We start from the raw sequence: 16,385 nt of genomic DNA on the forward strand, positions 1-16,385 counted from the left end.
CTAGAAAATCCCACAGATTCACCCAGAGACTCCGGAATTGATAAATAAATTCAGCAAAGTCTCAGGATACAAAAGAAATGTACACAAATCAGTAGCATTCCTATACACCAATAACAGTCGAGCTGAAAATCAAATAAAAGACTCAATACCATTCATAATAGCTATAAAGAAAATATAACACCTAGGAATATACTTAACCAAGGAGGTTAGAGACCTCTACAAAGAGGACTATGAAATACTGAGGAAAGAAATCGCAGATGACACAAACAAATGGAAGACCATATCATGCTTGTGGACTGGTAGAATCAACATTGTTAAAAAGTCCATACTACCCAAAGTGATTTATAGATTTCATGCAATCACCATAAAAATATCAATGGCATATTTCATAGATCTAGAAAAAATAATTCTATGCTTCATTTGGAATCAGAAAAGACCCACATAGCCAAAGAAATCTTAAGCAAAAAGAAAAAATCTGGAGGCATCACATTATCAGACTTTAAATTATAGTATAATACAAGGTATCGTAACCAAAACAGCATGGTATTGGCACAAAAATACAGACATAGACCAATGGAATAGAACAGAGAACCCAGATATAAAAACATCCACATACAGCCAACTAATCTTTGACAAAGCAGACAACAATACACACTGGGAAAAGGAAGCCCTATTCAATAAATGGTGCTGGGAGAACTGGATAGCCACATGCAAAATAATGAAACAGGATCCATATCTCTCACCACTCACAAAAATTAATTCAAGATGGATGAAAGACTTAAATGTAAGGCATGAAACCATAAGAATTCTAGAAGAAAATGTTGGAAAAACTCTTCTGGATATTAGCCTAGGCAAAGAATTTATGAAGAAGATCCCAAGCGCAATCACATCAACAACAAAAATAAATAAATGGGACTTGATTAAATTAAAAAGCTTCTGCACAGCCAAGGAAACAATCAACAGAGCAAATAGACAACCTATAGAATGAGAAAAAATATTTGTAAGCTATATATCTGATAAGGGGCTAATAACCATAATCTACAAAGAACTCAAGCAAGTCAGCAAGAAAAAACAACCCATGAAAAAATGAGCAAAACACATAAAAAGAAGCTTTTCAAAAGAAGAAACGAAGATAGACAAGTGACCAAAAAACACATGAAAAATTATCAACATCATTAATTATCAGGGAAATGCAAATTAAAATCACAATGAGATACCACTTTACCCCAATAAGAATGGCTTAAAAAAAAAAAAAAGAATGGCTTTTATTAAAAAGTCTAAAAACAACAGATCCTGGTGTGGATGTAGAGAGAAAGGAACACTTACACACTGTTGGTGGAAATGCAAATTAGTACAGTCTCCATGGAAAACAGTATGGAGATTCCTCAAAGAACTAAAAGTAGATCTACCATTTGATCCAGCAATCCTACAACTAGATAATTTACCCAAATTAAAGGAAGTCATTTTATCAAAAAGATACCTGCACTTGAATTTTTATTGCAGCACAATTCACAATTGCAAAGATGTGGGATCAACCCAAGTACCCATGAATTCATGAGTGGATTAACAAAAGTTGTTATATGTATACTATGGAATACTACTCAGTCATGATGAAGGATGAATCAATGCCATTTGCCACAATTTGGATGGAACTGGAGACCATTTTCCTAAGTGAAGTATCCAAAGAATGGAAAAACAAACACCACATGTACTTGCTATTAAATTGGAACTAACCAATGAGCACACATGTGCACAGAGGGAAGTAAAACTCAGTGGAAATCAAGCAGGGGGGACGCGGGGGGAGGAGATGGGTGAAAACCTACCTAATGGGTATAATGAGCACTCTCTGGATGATGGGAACACTTATAACCCTGAGTCAAGCATAACAAAAGCAATCCATGTAACCAAAAACATTTGTACCCCCAAAAAGTTTTGAAATAATAATAAGACAACTAAATATGGTGAAAGCACAAACACAAGCTATCCCTCCTTGTGGACTACATTCAAACAACTCAAATAAAATAGTTCACCAACAGTACATCCAATTATCAGGCAGAATTCACATCAGCATCAGTAAAAACAGGAAAAATAACATAATATTAATAACACCATGATCTAGCAATTCAATTCCAAAACACGTAGATACACTCGGATATAAACATAAGGAGACACAATAAGAAAGTCCAAGGCCGGGCGCTGTGGCTCACGCCTGTAATCCTAGCTCTTGGGAGGCCGAGGCGGGCGGATTGCTCAAGGTCAGGAGTTCAAAACCAGCCTGAGCAAGAGTGAGACCCCGTCTCTACTATAAAAAAATAGAAAGAAATTAATTGGCCAACTGATATATATATAAAAAATTAGCCGGGCATGGTGGCGCATGCCTGTAGTCCCAGCTACCCGGGAGGCTGAGGCAGAAGGATCACTCAAGCCCAGGAGTTTGAGGTTGCTGTGAGCTAGGCTGACGCCACGGCACTCACTCTAGCCTGGGCAACAAAGTGAGACTCTGTCTCAAAAAAAAAAAAAAAAAAAAAAAAGAAAGTCCATTGACTCGTAATAGCAAAAACTAGAAACAACACTCGTATCTATTAAAAGGGATAAATATATAAATTATGGTTTTATGACATTTGCAGATGTCATAAAAAACTATGCATCCATGAAAATGTGTCATTACGGATCAGTCTCACAAATAGAACACTGAGCCAAAAAGCATGTCAGAGGAATGCATTCAGAGGGATACTATTTTTATAAATTCAAAAATAGGCAAAAGAAAAAGTTTTTTAAGGGATACATATACATGGTAAAGTTATTTTTAAAAGCAAAGAAATCATAAACACAAAATTGAGGACAATGGCTGCTATGTCTTATGGGAGAAGAAAGATGATGTTATAGGGGAGAGGTTTAGCGAGGGTTTCAAGGATTCCGGTAATGTTCAGTTCTTAAGCTGAGTAATATGTACACATATTTGTCTTATTTAAAATATTTGTATGATATAGACTTTGTTTATATATTTCATGATTTAAAAATAAAACACACACACACACAAAAAAAAAACCCCCCAAATATTGAATTTCATCTAGTCCTATCTAGAAGTTTGAAAACACATCTGTAGAGACAGAGGTAAAAAAAGGAAAACATCTCCTACTGTATATAAAAAGCAAAACCACAAACAGAAATCAAAAAGCTCTGCAACTGACCATATCAGATAACCCAATCATCAACATCTGTCACTCAGCCTTAAAAAATCGGATTGCCAGTCAGTGGCAAAGAGTTTCCTTTGGCAGCAAAAAAGTACCTTTGCTTATTTTTATGTTAATTAGAGATATCACTGGCAATGTCTTCAGTTACTAGTATAATTAGCATTTCTTCAGGGAACAATATGTATGTAGTCTAACACTGAAAACAGATTTCTTTAAAAACTCTAGTTTCTTTGTTAACTAGGAAATGAATAAAACTGCTCTCTTTTGGTGCTTGTCTTTAGTAACTGATACGCTTTGGACACAACACTGTTCTCATACTTACCCATTTAAATCCTACAGGTTTAAAATATAAATGTAAGATGCTAGGAAGGAGGTTTTAAACTGGATCCCAAAGAGACAAAATTAGAACAGTACAGGACTTCAAATTAGTCTTTATGAAATCAGAAATCAGAACTATCATTTTATAAAAAATAATACCAAATTTAACTTTGCTTTTTACCCTCTATAAGAGTTGGCAATCCTTTAGAGGACTTTACTTGCTCACTCATTATCAATGAAAAGAGGACAGATTTCCTGTGTAAAAGAGTGGGGATAAGAGAGTGGATGGGATGCCCATTGGACACAGGTAACCCCAAGAAAAGCCATCGCAGTGAGGAGGCACAACCCAAGATAGTTCAGATGAAGTCCCTGTGCCTTGGCCTGCTAACCAGGGTTCACGGGATGAGTGGGAGGGAAGGAAGACAAAGGGGTCGCCTCTTACCCTGCCTTGACCTGTCACAACAGGCCTTGAGTAAGACCTTACAATCTGCTGACAACCAGGAGAGGTGCTTCGGAGAATGGAATGGTGGAGACTAGCACAAGAAGGAGCAGATAAATTGTGTCTACCTCACCATTCTGCCCAGAGTCTCCATAACCACCCTGAATCATCTCTCAAATCACGGATTCCCTACCCACTTCCCCGGCTGCTCTACTGAAAAATATACCCTTGCTTCATGAATATGAAAACATGAGCACAATTTAACTTACCAATCGATTTTCATCAAACACTTCAAAAAGGAGCCGGTGCTGCTGAGGATGGACCTAAGTAAGAAAAACACAAGTGAACATCAATCCACAGATACTGAAAAATAAATGCTTGAAAATGTTGCCATTTGTTACTTCTTATTATTTGTGATGTATTTTAAATTATGTGAAATACTTAATACAAGAGCAAACCAGTCCTGTGTCACTCATTTTCTTTCTTTCTTTGAGACAGGGTTTTACTCTGTCCTGCAGGCTGCAGTGCAGTGGCATGATCACAGCTCACCGCAACTCAGAACTCCAGGGTTCAAGTGATCCTTCTGCCTCAGCCTTTGGAGTAGCTACGACTAAAGGCAGGCGCCACCATGCTTGGCTAATTTTTAAATTTTTTGTAGAGGCAGGGCCTCAGTATGTTGCCCAGGCTGGCTCAAGTGATCCCTCTGCCCTGGTCCCTCAAAGTGCTGGGATTTCACGTGTGAGCCACCTTGCTCAGCCTCATGCATTTTCTAATAGTTTTACCATGACAAAAAACTGAATTTGGTTGTTTATTTTTCAGATTTTTTTCTGAAACAGAATGAAAGGAAGCAAAATAAAATTTCAAAAGCTTGTTTAGGGAGAAGAGGCAAGGGCAATATACATAACCTTAACTTTTGTACCCCCATATATGCTGGGAAAAAAAGATTATTTAAATGTTTCCAACACTTAAAAACATAGACTAGATTTTAATGTCTTATGATCAGTTATATTTAATCACTTTTTATTTATCAAATGACCCATAAGAGATGTTGATTTTATGGAAACTAGTGTTCTGAGTTCTTTTAGTATTGATTCAATAAAACCATTTTTTGCTTGTACCGTATAAAGTACATAAGCAGTCAAAAGTATACTGAGTTTTCACTGTTTAGATTCTGTAGCATGTGAGTAAAAATTACACACAATATTTCATTTTTCAAAGCCAATGCTTTCATTGTATGGAAATGTTTCAACATTAAGTTAAAAATCTACTTAATATCAAATACAAAGAAAATCTTTAATACTTTTTCTTTGTGTCAGAGGTTAAGGTGATGTACAGAAAAACCTCATATTTATGTTGATTTTTTCCCCTACAATACATATATTACATTGAACACTGTGATATGTGGAACTTTGGTGTACATGTCCAGAATATCAATAGTCTTCAGAAAAAAAGTCCTATAAAAGTGACAAAGATATTTAGACACCTGACCCAATGCCCACTCTTCCTTCCTTCTGAGAATAATCCTAATTTTACATACAGCCCGTGCCCAAGCTCACCACCCTGCACAATTCTTGGGGAAACCATTAATTTTTTTTTAAATGGAAGTATAACATATATACTATGTTATAAATTTGGTAAAGTATAATACTTTATGGAAGTATAATATATATGTATTATGTATTTGGTAAAGTATAAAGTATACTAACTGTAACTATATATTTTGATAACATTTTACATATGTACACTGTGTCATATCACCCAGATCAAGATATTAAATACTCCATTCTACTCTGCATATTGTTTTCTGTGAATGGCGCCCTCTGAAATTGTTCAACCTGGAGACCCTGAATATTTGTATCTAAAAACCCATCCTTTGCACCTCAGGGGTAACTAACGAGGCCAACCTATCGCCAGTCATTCATTGGCATTTCTGGCAGAGCTCTTCAAAGGTGGCTGACTCAGCTGGGAGAGATGTCCCTTTTGCCCACTGCATTTCTTGCTCCTGCCTGGAATTTGGTTAGGGTAGCTGGAGCTCCTACTGCCACGCTGTAACCATGGAGCAACTGAGGATAGAAGCCCCAGTCAAAAGCTAGACATGATAGGGATAGAAAAACAGTGTAAGACAATAATCTTTTCAAAGAAGATGTAGAAGAACTTTTGAGGAGAAGCAGAAACTGAGCTGAGACTTGAAAGATGGGAGGAATTTAAGAAAGCGTAAAAAACATTCACAGCAAGGAGGTCAGATGAGGAAAGTAGGCGTGGCGGCAGAATGAGCATGCTCTGGGGAGATCAAACTGACAGAATATTTTTGTATTAGAGACTGCAAGAAAAATGTGGTTAGTTGGGGTAGAGCCAGGGTGGGGGCATTAAAATCCAGAAAAGAAGTTAACACTTGGTTGGTAGGGGGGGAAAAAAAAGCAGTTTTAAAAGGAGAAATGACATGACTTAAGTCACATATAATAATATTTCATCAGTGGTATACAAAATGAATGGGACTAGAGAGTGACCCTGGAGTCTACAGGGCTCGGGTTCCAGTAACTCAGGCATGGAGTGACTAGAGCTTATCCCAGGATGTCCCAGTGAGAGTAAGGAGGGAGACAGGGCCATAAAAAGACATTTTTGAAGGAAAAACTCAAAAGTATGAGTGTCTATCAAAGTACCTAGCAGACATTATAGATGTTCAATGAAGTACTGCTAAGAAAATAAATAATCTGCTGTTCTGGTTCAGGCTGCAATTAATAGCTTCCTAACAGGATTCTCCATCTCAGCTATTTTATCTTTTTAATCCATCTTTCTTCCTGCACCTGGAGTGACTTAGCTGAAAGAAAGTTTAGGCCATCTTTACAGCCACTGTTTCCAATGGTCAAAATGATAAAATCCAAAAGCCTGAGCAAGGAATGATCCTTCATGATCTGAGTCTAGTTTGCCTTTCTGGCCTTGTCTTCTACAACGTCCCCCTGCCCAGCAAACACACACACACCCCATGCTATAATCACGCTAAGAAACTCACTACTCGCAGCTCACTGCACTCTCTGATCTGTACCGTGCATATGTGCTAAGGTCTCTCCACATGCAACACTTTGTCCACTGAACGTGTCCACATTCTACCAGCCTCTGTTCAAATGGCAACCCCCACAAAGCCTTATCTCCGCCCCTCCATTCCTACTCCTCCGTTTTCAAAGCTGTTGATCACAACTTACCATGTTTTGCTTTTCATTAAAGGTCACTGGGCACATGTGATAACTCCCTACTGAATTATAAACACCACAAAAGACTTATTCACATTTTTTTTTATATCATAAGCCCGCAATAAATGTAAAAATGTAATTAAAATGGATAGTAAGAATACTAATTCTAAAGAGTGACCTGAACAAAAACAGTTATCCTCTCTCTCCCATAGATATGATTTAAACATACGAAAGAAGTTTGCAGAAAATATAAGACCAGCAAAGATAATATGAGAGGGGCATCAGCAGGGGAGCAATTTCAACAGTTCTTAGTAGACAGATGAAACAGGGATGTAAATAATGAATCAGGGAAGAGGAAGCTGAAAAGCATCCAAAGACCACCTGGTGTTGAGGCAAAAGTAGCAACTGTCCCAGGGACAGAATGTTTCGTATACCATTCTAACCTCTGGATGGTACATGCAGGTGTGTACACATGCATACTCACACACACATCATTCTTAGAGATTTCCTCTTTGTGTCTGATTTCAGGTAGAGATTTAACAAAAATGTAAGCTTTAAATATATAAAATATAGATAGTAACTAAAAATATACCATGTAACTTTTGAATGTTGGTGCAATTTGTGTACAGAAATAGATAATTTTTCTATTTTATCACTGTTAAACATTAATGTGTCTAAATTACCAAAGATCACAGACATACAAACAAGAATACTTGTCCCCAAAGGAAAAACAGATAATTTACGAAACAAAAGAAAATCATTTTATTGACCTGTGCTACTATCACCAAAAAAATAAAAAATAAAAAAAAAAAATAAAAAGAAAATCATTTTAAAAACTGTAGGTAGTATCTTCAGAAATATTTAAGAAAGTCTTGCATCCATAAAACAAAAACAGGATACTAAAAGAAGGGGAACAGTTGGAGAACAAAGTAGAGGTCTTGGAACTAAAATTAGCTGTCCAATTAAAACAGAAGTGGCTTAAGATAAATTTGTGGAAAATCTCCCAAAATGTAGAACAAGAGGCTAAGTTGAAGGAAAATATGAGACAAAATTAAAAAGAGGATTTTCTGAACAGATTCAGTAAAAGAATTAACTCCTCATACCCCAAAACAGAGGTTGGGCAATCTATGTCTTATGAGCCAAATCTAGCCAGTCACTTACATATTTTTTATGGCTCATAAGATAGAATTTTTTTTCTTACATTTTTTAAATGGTTACATTTCAAATAGTTGTATAAGTACCTATAAAACAGCTTTGAATTTGCCTCCTGGCCCACAACACCTAAAATATTTACTACCTGGCCCTTTCAGAAAAAGTTGGCTCTCCCCTGTCCTAAGACATTCACTATATGTTATCTATTAATTTCTCTCTTATGTGTCTAGAATGGTGCTGGCTAAGACCATTCTTGGAAGATGTGAAAAAAATAGTCACTCAAATCATTATCTGTTCTGTGGTTCCTATGAGGAATTCTTAATATCACTCAGTGATATTAAGTGATATCACCCTGCGTCCAACTAGCTGGAATCCCTAAATGATAATACTAACAGAGGGAAGAAAATTATTTAAAAAATTATTTACAGAAAATTTTCAGAGCTGAAGGGAAACAGTAGTCTTTTGTCTGAAGTGCTTACAAAAGCCCAACACAACGAATTTTTAAAACTGTACACACAAGTTTTCATATCACTGTGAAATTTTGAAACACTAGAATAAAAATAATTATTAATTTTTTCAGAGAGAGGGAAAGAGAATAAAGGAAAAGGAATCATATTTTTCAAGAGCAACACAATACTAAAACATGATAAAGCAAGGCCTTTAAGTTTCTGAGGAAAAATTACATTAAACCTAGAATCCTATGAATGGCCAAAAATAAATTCATCTATCATAGTTGGAAATTACTTGATACATGCATGTATGAGCTACTCAACAATATAGGAATAATGACCCAAATAGCAAACAGAAACAATTAAAAAGTGGTTCCCTCTGAGAAGGAGGAAAAGGAGGGAAGACAGTGCACCAGAGTTTGTTGCTTTTCATTATAAGCCCTTTTATACTGTCTCATTTTTAAACAACATACAAATTCTTTGATGAGTTTTTTTATTTATTAAAAATAGTTATAAAGCTATGGTCACAAAAAATGGAGCCTACAGGATCATATTTTATGGAAAGGTGAAAGCAGAAGAAATAAAAATAACAGTGATAGGTTTTTTGAAAAAAGGATAAGAATGTGAGTCTATAAATGCATAAAACAATACAGAAAAAAACTTGCCAGAAGAGTACCAAATTTTCTAAAAAGAACAAATGTTAATAAGAACAACAAAGGTTGATCAGTGTATTATTCTGTGTTCACAAAGAACCTGAAGCAATGTTCCTGGAAATTTTGCTAGTGGTTGTAGGAAAAAACAACATAAGTATATCTTGGAAACATATATCTTTCCAAGTATATATAACATATATATATAACATATATATAATATATACATAGTATATAACATATATTTCCAAGTATTATATTGGAAACAGCTTTCTTGAGATATAATGCACATAACATATATTTGACCACTGTAAAGTATGCAATTCAACAGTTTGTAGTGTATTCATAGAATGTGGAATAATCACCACAATTTTAGAACGTTTTCGCCACCCCAAAAAGAAACCTTGTGCCTCTGGCAGACACTGTTCATTTCCTGTCAACCTCTCCAGGCAACCACTAATCCACTTTTTGTCTCCATAGATTTGCCTATTCTGAACATATCATATAAATGGAATAAAATATAAATCATAAAATATACAGTCTTTTGTCACTGGCTTCTTTCACTTAGCATGATGTTTTCAAGGTCCACTCAGTTTTAGCTTGTATCAATACTTCATTCCTTTTTATTGATGAGTAATGTTTCATTTTATGTATATGCCATATTTTGTTCATCCATTCATCAGCTGATAGACATTTGGATTATTTCTACTTTTTGACTATTATGAATAATGCTGCTTTGAACATCTGAGTAAAAATTTTTTTTTTTTTTTTTTTGAGACAGAGTCTCGCTTTGTCGTCCAGGCTAGAGTGAGTGCCGTGGCGTCAGCCTAGCTCACAGCAACCTCAAACTCCTGGGCTCGAGCGATCCTTCTGCCTCAGCCTCCCGAGTAGCTGGGCTACAGGCATGCGCCACCATGCCCGGCTAATTTTTTATATACATATCAGTTGGCCAATTAATTTCTTTCTATTTATAGTAGAGACGGGGTCTCGCTCTTGCTCAGGCTGGTTTTGAACTCCTGACCTTGAGCAATCCGCCCGCCTCGGCCTCCCAGAGAGCTAGGATTACAGGCGTGAGCCACCGCGCCCGGCCTGAGTAAAAATTTTGTATGAACTTATAAGAACATTTTAAAATAAAAACTGTGTAAAAATTAAATAAATTAGATAAGTACTTTTATAAGAAGAAAGCATTATATAAAGTATTCTGGCATTTTAATTTACACATTTTAGGTCTTTCTGCTTTGTTTCTCTGTATTAGTCATTTCTAATCAAAAAATACAAATGATAGATATATGGCCATGGAGAGGAAATCCCAAAATGTACAAAAGGATATACAAGGAATTATAAATCTCTGTCTTATCCTTGTCCTATCCCCCAGAGCAAATACTGTAGTTTCTTAGGTCTTTTCAGAAATATTTTCTGCAAATGCCAGCACATAAAAGAACATTCTGAAAAATTTCTGTTTTTATACAAATAGCATCCTATACACAGTGTCTGTCCCTTTGTTCATTCATTTAATATATTCTGAAACTAATGCTCTATCAATTCATACAGATCTGCCTATTTTTAAACAGCTGATTAGGATTTCAATGTATAGATATATAATTTACTTAGTGCTCTACTGATGGATCCCCCCTTCTTCCTAGCTAATAAAATCTGATTTTATTCAAATATTGGATGGCAACATATTTCAGGGATAGATGGCCACTCCTCATCCCCAGGGGCTGAATCTTGACTCCTCAAAGCCTCCCAGTAATTCCATTCTCACCAGTCACTGGGTTGGAAATACGCACATGGCACAATTTTGGCCCAAGAGGTGAAAGTCAAAATCTCCTGGGGCGGGTGGGGGGAGTCTTTTGGGAAACAGTTCTTTGCTTTTTAAAACAGACTGAAGGGGAAAAGCTCCCCCTTTTCTGCCTCTGGACATCCTCATGTGAGGAATTGCTGTAAGTGTCTCGTGACCATGGAGAAAAAGCCAAGAGAATCCTAGAGAAGCTGGGTCACACATGACTTCCCTCAGCTGCTGCAGTAACCAACCTTCCTCTATGCTTCTTGTGATTAAAGATAACCCATGTGCTTACTGTGTAAGCCAGTTTTAGTTGTTACTTCAAGTCTATTACTTGATGCTGAAACTGTCCTAAATGATATACTTTCTCACGGGGGGTCCCCTTCACTTAATGCCTTAGACTAAGCAACACCCACCCTCCCCAGCCCCCACTCTATTCACGCCCCAGTACCCTATGTTTTCCCTTTCCTAATGCTACCACTGGTAGTTATTTTGAGTTATTCATTCATATTGGTCCACAACAGATAGTAAGCCTCATTTGAGGATAGAGACTATGGCCATCTCATTAATAAGCACTCGCAAAGTGCCTGACAAACAAGCATACCACACCAAATTTGTGTGTGCGTGCATGTGTGTGTGCGCGTAGGTAGTAGAGTATAAATATATGGATAAAAATAGATGGTAAAAAATCCCAGAAGATCACACAATCAATGGTAGTTTTATGGAGATGAAACCGTGGCTGATTTTCATTTCTCTTTATAAAAAATATCTATCATGTACAAATTATATTACTTCTATAGCATAATACAAACATATACATGCACACGTTATGTAAATCTAACATAATGCATATGAGTGTTAAAAGCATAAGCAGAGCACCAGGGGAATGTAGAAAATGGAGTGGGCTTTTTCAGATGTTCGTGCAATATTCTCGTGCACAGAGTACATAGTATGTGCATTGCACCTAAAGTGTTGCCCGTTTTCCCTCCTGTTACCTGTCTGCCTGGTCTCATGTGAACAAGTTTAAGTGTAGATTTTATTATAATTTGCTAATGAGCACTAACTTCAATTTGGAGTTTCCCTTGTTTGTTAACTTACCAATAACAGCTCTCCACAAAAACTTTCTTTGAATGTCATGTTTTCTCAAAGATATAAAAGCTCCCTTCAACTTCTGACCACAGTTTCCATTTGGCTGAATGCCCAACAACCCAGTTTTTATGTAATACTTTATCTCAACAGACATTTTTATGGTGAATACATTTAGTTAAAAACATTTTGGGTCATGTATAAATGATGTTATAAATGACAAAGAGAAAAACAGTAGACCATACATAATAATGTCCTTTATATAGAAGATATTAAATCATCATGTGTTTTTAGTTCTTTTTCTAGCTATGATGAATTAGCATTGATCCACATGAATTTATCTAGGTATCCTTATAATAAATTAGAGAAATTCCTGATTGAAACAAATGTGCAGCCTATGATCCCCAAACAAAGTAATGCTAGCTAGAACATTTGGTAGTAGTAAAGTTATAGCAAAAAAAAAAAAAAAAAAGAGTAAAAAGCAGTAGGGTCCTAAGTCTGGTTTATCAATTATAAATTGCCTTCTTTCAAGATATAAATGAATGGAAAGACATCCTGTGTTCATGGATTCAAAGAACATAATATTGTTAAAATGTCCAAACTACCACCCAAAGCAATCTACAAATTCAATGCTATACCAATCCTAGCCGCTGGACCACCATGGAGTTTCAATGCTATCCCTATCAAAATCCCGATGGCATTTTTTACAGAAATATAAAAAACAATTCCAAAATATGGAACTTTACAAAAGACCCTGAATCATGAGAGAAAGAAGAATAAAGCTGGAGGTCTCACAGCTTCCTGCTTTCAAAATATATTACAAAGCTACAGCAATTAAAACAGTATGATACAGGCACAAAAACACAGATCAATGGAATAGAGAGCCCTCAAATAAACCCACAATATACAGTCAACCTATCTTTAATAAGGGTGCCAAGCAACTACAATGGGGAAAGGACAGTCTCTTCAACAAATGACTTGGGAAAACTGGATATTCATATGTGAAAGAATGAAGAATGTGAAGAATTTACCTTAAACCACACACGAAAATCAACTCAAAATGGACTAAAGACATAAACATAACACCTGAAACTATAGAACTCCTAGAAGAAAACAAGAACTTTCTTAACTTTGGTCTTGACAGTGATTTCTTGGGTACGACACCAAAAGCACAGGCAACAAAAGCAAAAATAGACGAGTAAGACTGTATTAAACTAAAAAGCTGTATAGCAAAGGAAAGAATCAACAGAGTGAAAAGGAAACCTATATAATAGGAAAAATTTTACAAATCATATCTGATAAGGAGTTAATTTCCATAATACAGAAGGAATTCCCACAACTCCATAGTAAAAAAAAAACTAACCCAATTTTGAAAATGGGCTAAGGACTTGAATAGACATTTCTCCAAAGAAGATATATAAATGGCCAACACATACATGAAAATGTGCTAAAAATCACTAATCATTAGGGGAATGCAAATGTGCAGCTGCTATAGAAAATACTATGAAGATTCCTCAAAAAATTAAAAAATAGAACTACCAGATGATCCACCAATTCTACTTCTGGGTATACATTCAAAGGAAATGAAATCATTATAACTAAAGAGATACCTGCACTGCCATGTTCACTGCAGCATTATTCACAGTAGTTAAGAGATGGAAACAACCTAAATGTCCACCAAAGAATGAATAAAGAAAATATGGCATATATATACAATGGAATATTATTCAACCTTTAAAAAATCAGGAAATCTTGCCATTTGCACCATGAATGAAACTTGAGGACATTATGCTTAGGTGAAATAAGCCAGTCCCAGAAAAACAAACACTGCATGAGCCCACTTACATGAAGTATCTAAAATAGTCAAACTAATAAAGCAGAGTAGAATGATGGCTACCAGAGGCAGGGGAAGGGGAGGAGAGGGGAAAGGGGCAGTTATTCAACAGGTATACAGTTTCAATTATGCAAGATAAGTAAGTTCTAGAGATCTGCTGTGCAACACAGTGTCTACAGCTAACAATATTGTATGGTACACTGAAAAATTTAAGAGAGTAGCTCTCACATTAAGTGTTCTTACAAAAAAGAAAGGGGTGGGGAGTAGGAGAAAGCTTTTCCCTTTGATTCAAAGGAATATACTTTATTCCCTTGATTGTGGAGATGGTTTCACAGATGTATGTGTATGTTTAAATTTATCAAATTGTGTACAATAAATATGTGCATTTTTGTATATCAGCTATGTCTCAATAAAGCAGTTAAATTTTTTTTAATAGCCTTCTTTCTTATTTTTGTGGTAACATCTCTAATTCAATAGTACCAACTTTCAAGCATTCTAATAGGAAAAGAAGATCAACAAAACTAATAGGATGATTTTAAATTATAAACAATTTTTAATTTTATACATTTTAAGTCCTCTAACAAATACCCATATTTTGTGTTTCTACTCCTATTGGTTTTGGTATAGTCTCACTTTTAAAGAATTTTGTCCATTTTAGCTAAATTGTTAAAATTATTGGCATGAAGTTGTTCATAATATTACCTTCTTATTTTTCAAGGTCTTTATGATGTTCCTTTCTCTCATTCCTGATATTGGTCATTAGGGTTCTCTCTCTTAGTCTCTGTCTCTTGTATAGGCTGGCTGTGACATATGAATTTTATTACAGAACTATCTTTGGTTTCAATTATTTTATACTTTTTGTCCATTTCCTAGTTCATGGATTTCTACTTTTATTTCCTTTCTTTTACTTTTTTTTTAAAGCTTAAGGTGGAAGATTAGATAATTTATTTTTAAATCTCTTTCCATTTATATATAAGTGTTCAAAGGTACAAATGTCTAAGCACTGAATTAGCTTCCTCCCACATTTTGGTATGTTGTGATCTAACTATCAATCAGTTAAAATGTTTTCTATTATAATTTATCTATAATTTCTTTTTTGATCCATGACTTATTTAAAAACATGCTGCTTAATTTCTAAATATTTTTTTATTTTTCTAGATATATGTGCTTTTGAATTCTAGTTTAAATCAACTGTGATCAGTGAGCATATCCTGTTAAATTTCAAGCCTTTTAAATGTATTCAGACTTGTTTTATAGCCAAATATATGGTCTATCTTGGTGAATGTTTCATGGGCATATAAAAAGAAAATCAGTAAGCACATGCTTTGAATGACATTATCAATCAACTTCACCTGTTTGGCACACATAGAACACTACATCCAATAGCCATGGCTACTCTACATATGCCAAACAGGTGAAGTTGACTGATAGTGTCTTCAAAGCATCTATGTACTTACTGATGTTCTCTAGTTGTTCTTTATTGAGAGAAGAATGATAAAATCTTCAGTTATTGTGGATTTATTTCTCTATTTAGTTTGTCACTTTTTGCTTCATAATTTTAAAGATTTATTATTAGCAGCATACACATTTAGGATTATATGTCTTCTTGGTAAATCAGCCCTTTTATGATCATGAAATGTCCTCTATCTATACTAATACTCTGTCCTGAAGTCTACTTTGGCTAATGTTAATTCAACCATTAACAATTTTGCTTCTAGTGTTTACGTGGTTTATCTTTTTCTGTCCTTTTACTTTTAACCTGTCAGGGTCTTTAAATTCAAAATGTGTCTCCTGTAGACAGTATCTAGTTGAATCTTGCTTTTTAATTTTATTTATTATTTTTGGGCAATTACTGACATGCTTGGCTTTCTGACTATCACATTTCTATTTTTTTGTTTTTATTCTTCTTCCTGCCTTTTGTCTTATTAAAAATTATTAATCAACTATTTCTTGGTATTCCATTTTATTTCCTTTATTGGATTTTTACATATAATTTTTTATTTTAATTTCTTAGTGGCTGCACTAAAAAGATTACAATATACTTCCTTAAATTATCACAATGTTACAGGCCAGAGACTTGAGCCACTCAGATTTCTTTACGATCTCTTTCAACAGAAGCTGCTGTGAAGAGCACAGTTCACTGACAGCCCCCAGCTGAAAATGCACATTTGAATCCACCTGCTATGTTCTCCTAGCTTGCTCAGGGCCAAAGCCTGAGCACAATAGAGGTTCTAGAACCAAGCCAATCTTGCCCAACACCGGACTTCTCTAACAGACAACCTTTGCTGGGAG

The 16,385-nt window shown here is 35.3% G+C and overlaps 1 protein-coding gene across 1 annotated transcript in view; it reads right to left on the reverse strand.

Annotated features, from left to right (window-relative positions):
• The window catches only part of NEDD4 (NEDD4 E3 ubiquitin protein ligase), a 129,127-nt gene that overhangs the window by 77,893 nt on the left and 34,849 nt on the right, over positions 1-16,385 (reverse strand). Inside the window, exon 5 of the mRNA XM_012783074.3 lies at positions 4,221-4,274. Coding sequence (XP_012638528.2) covers positions 4,221-4,274 — 54 coding nt within the window. The remainder of the gene's footprint in view (positions 1-4,220; positions 4,275-16,385) is intronic.

The sequence above is a fragment of the Microcebus murinus genome, chromosome 6, assembly GCF_040939455.1.
Source record: "Microcebus murinus isolate Inina chromosome 6, M.murinus_Inina_mat1.0, whole genome shotgun sequence".
In the NCBI taxonomy this organism is placed as follows: domain Eukaryota; kingdom Metazoa; phylum Chordata; class Mammalia; order Primates; family Cheirogaleidae; genus Microcebus; species Microcebus murinus.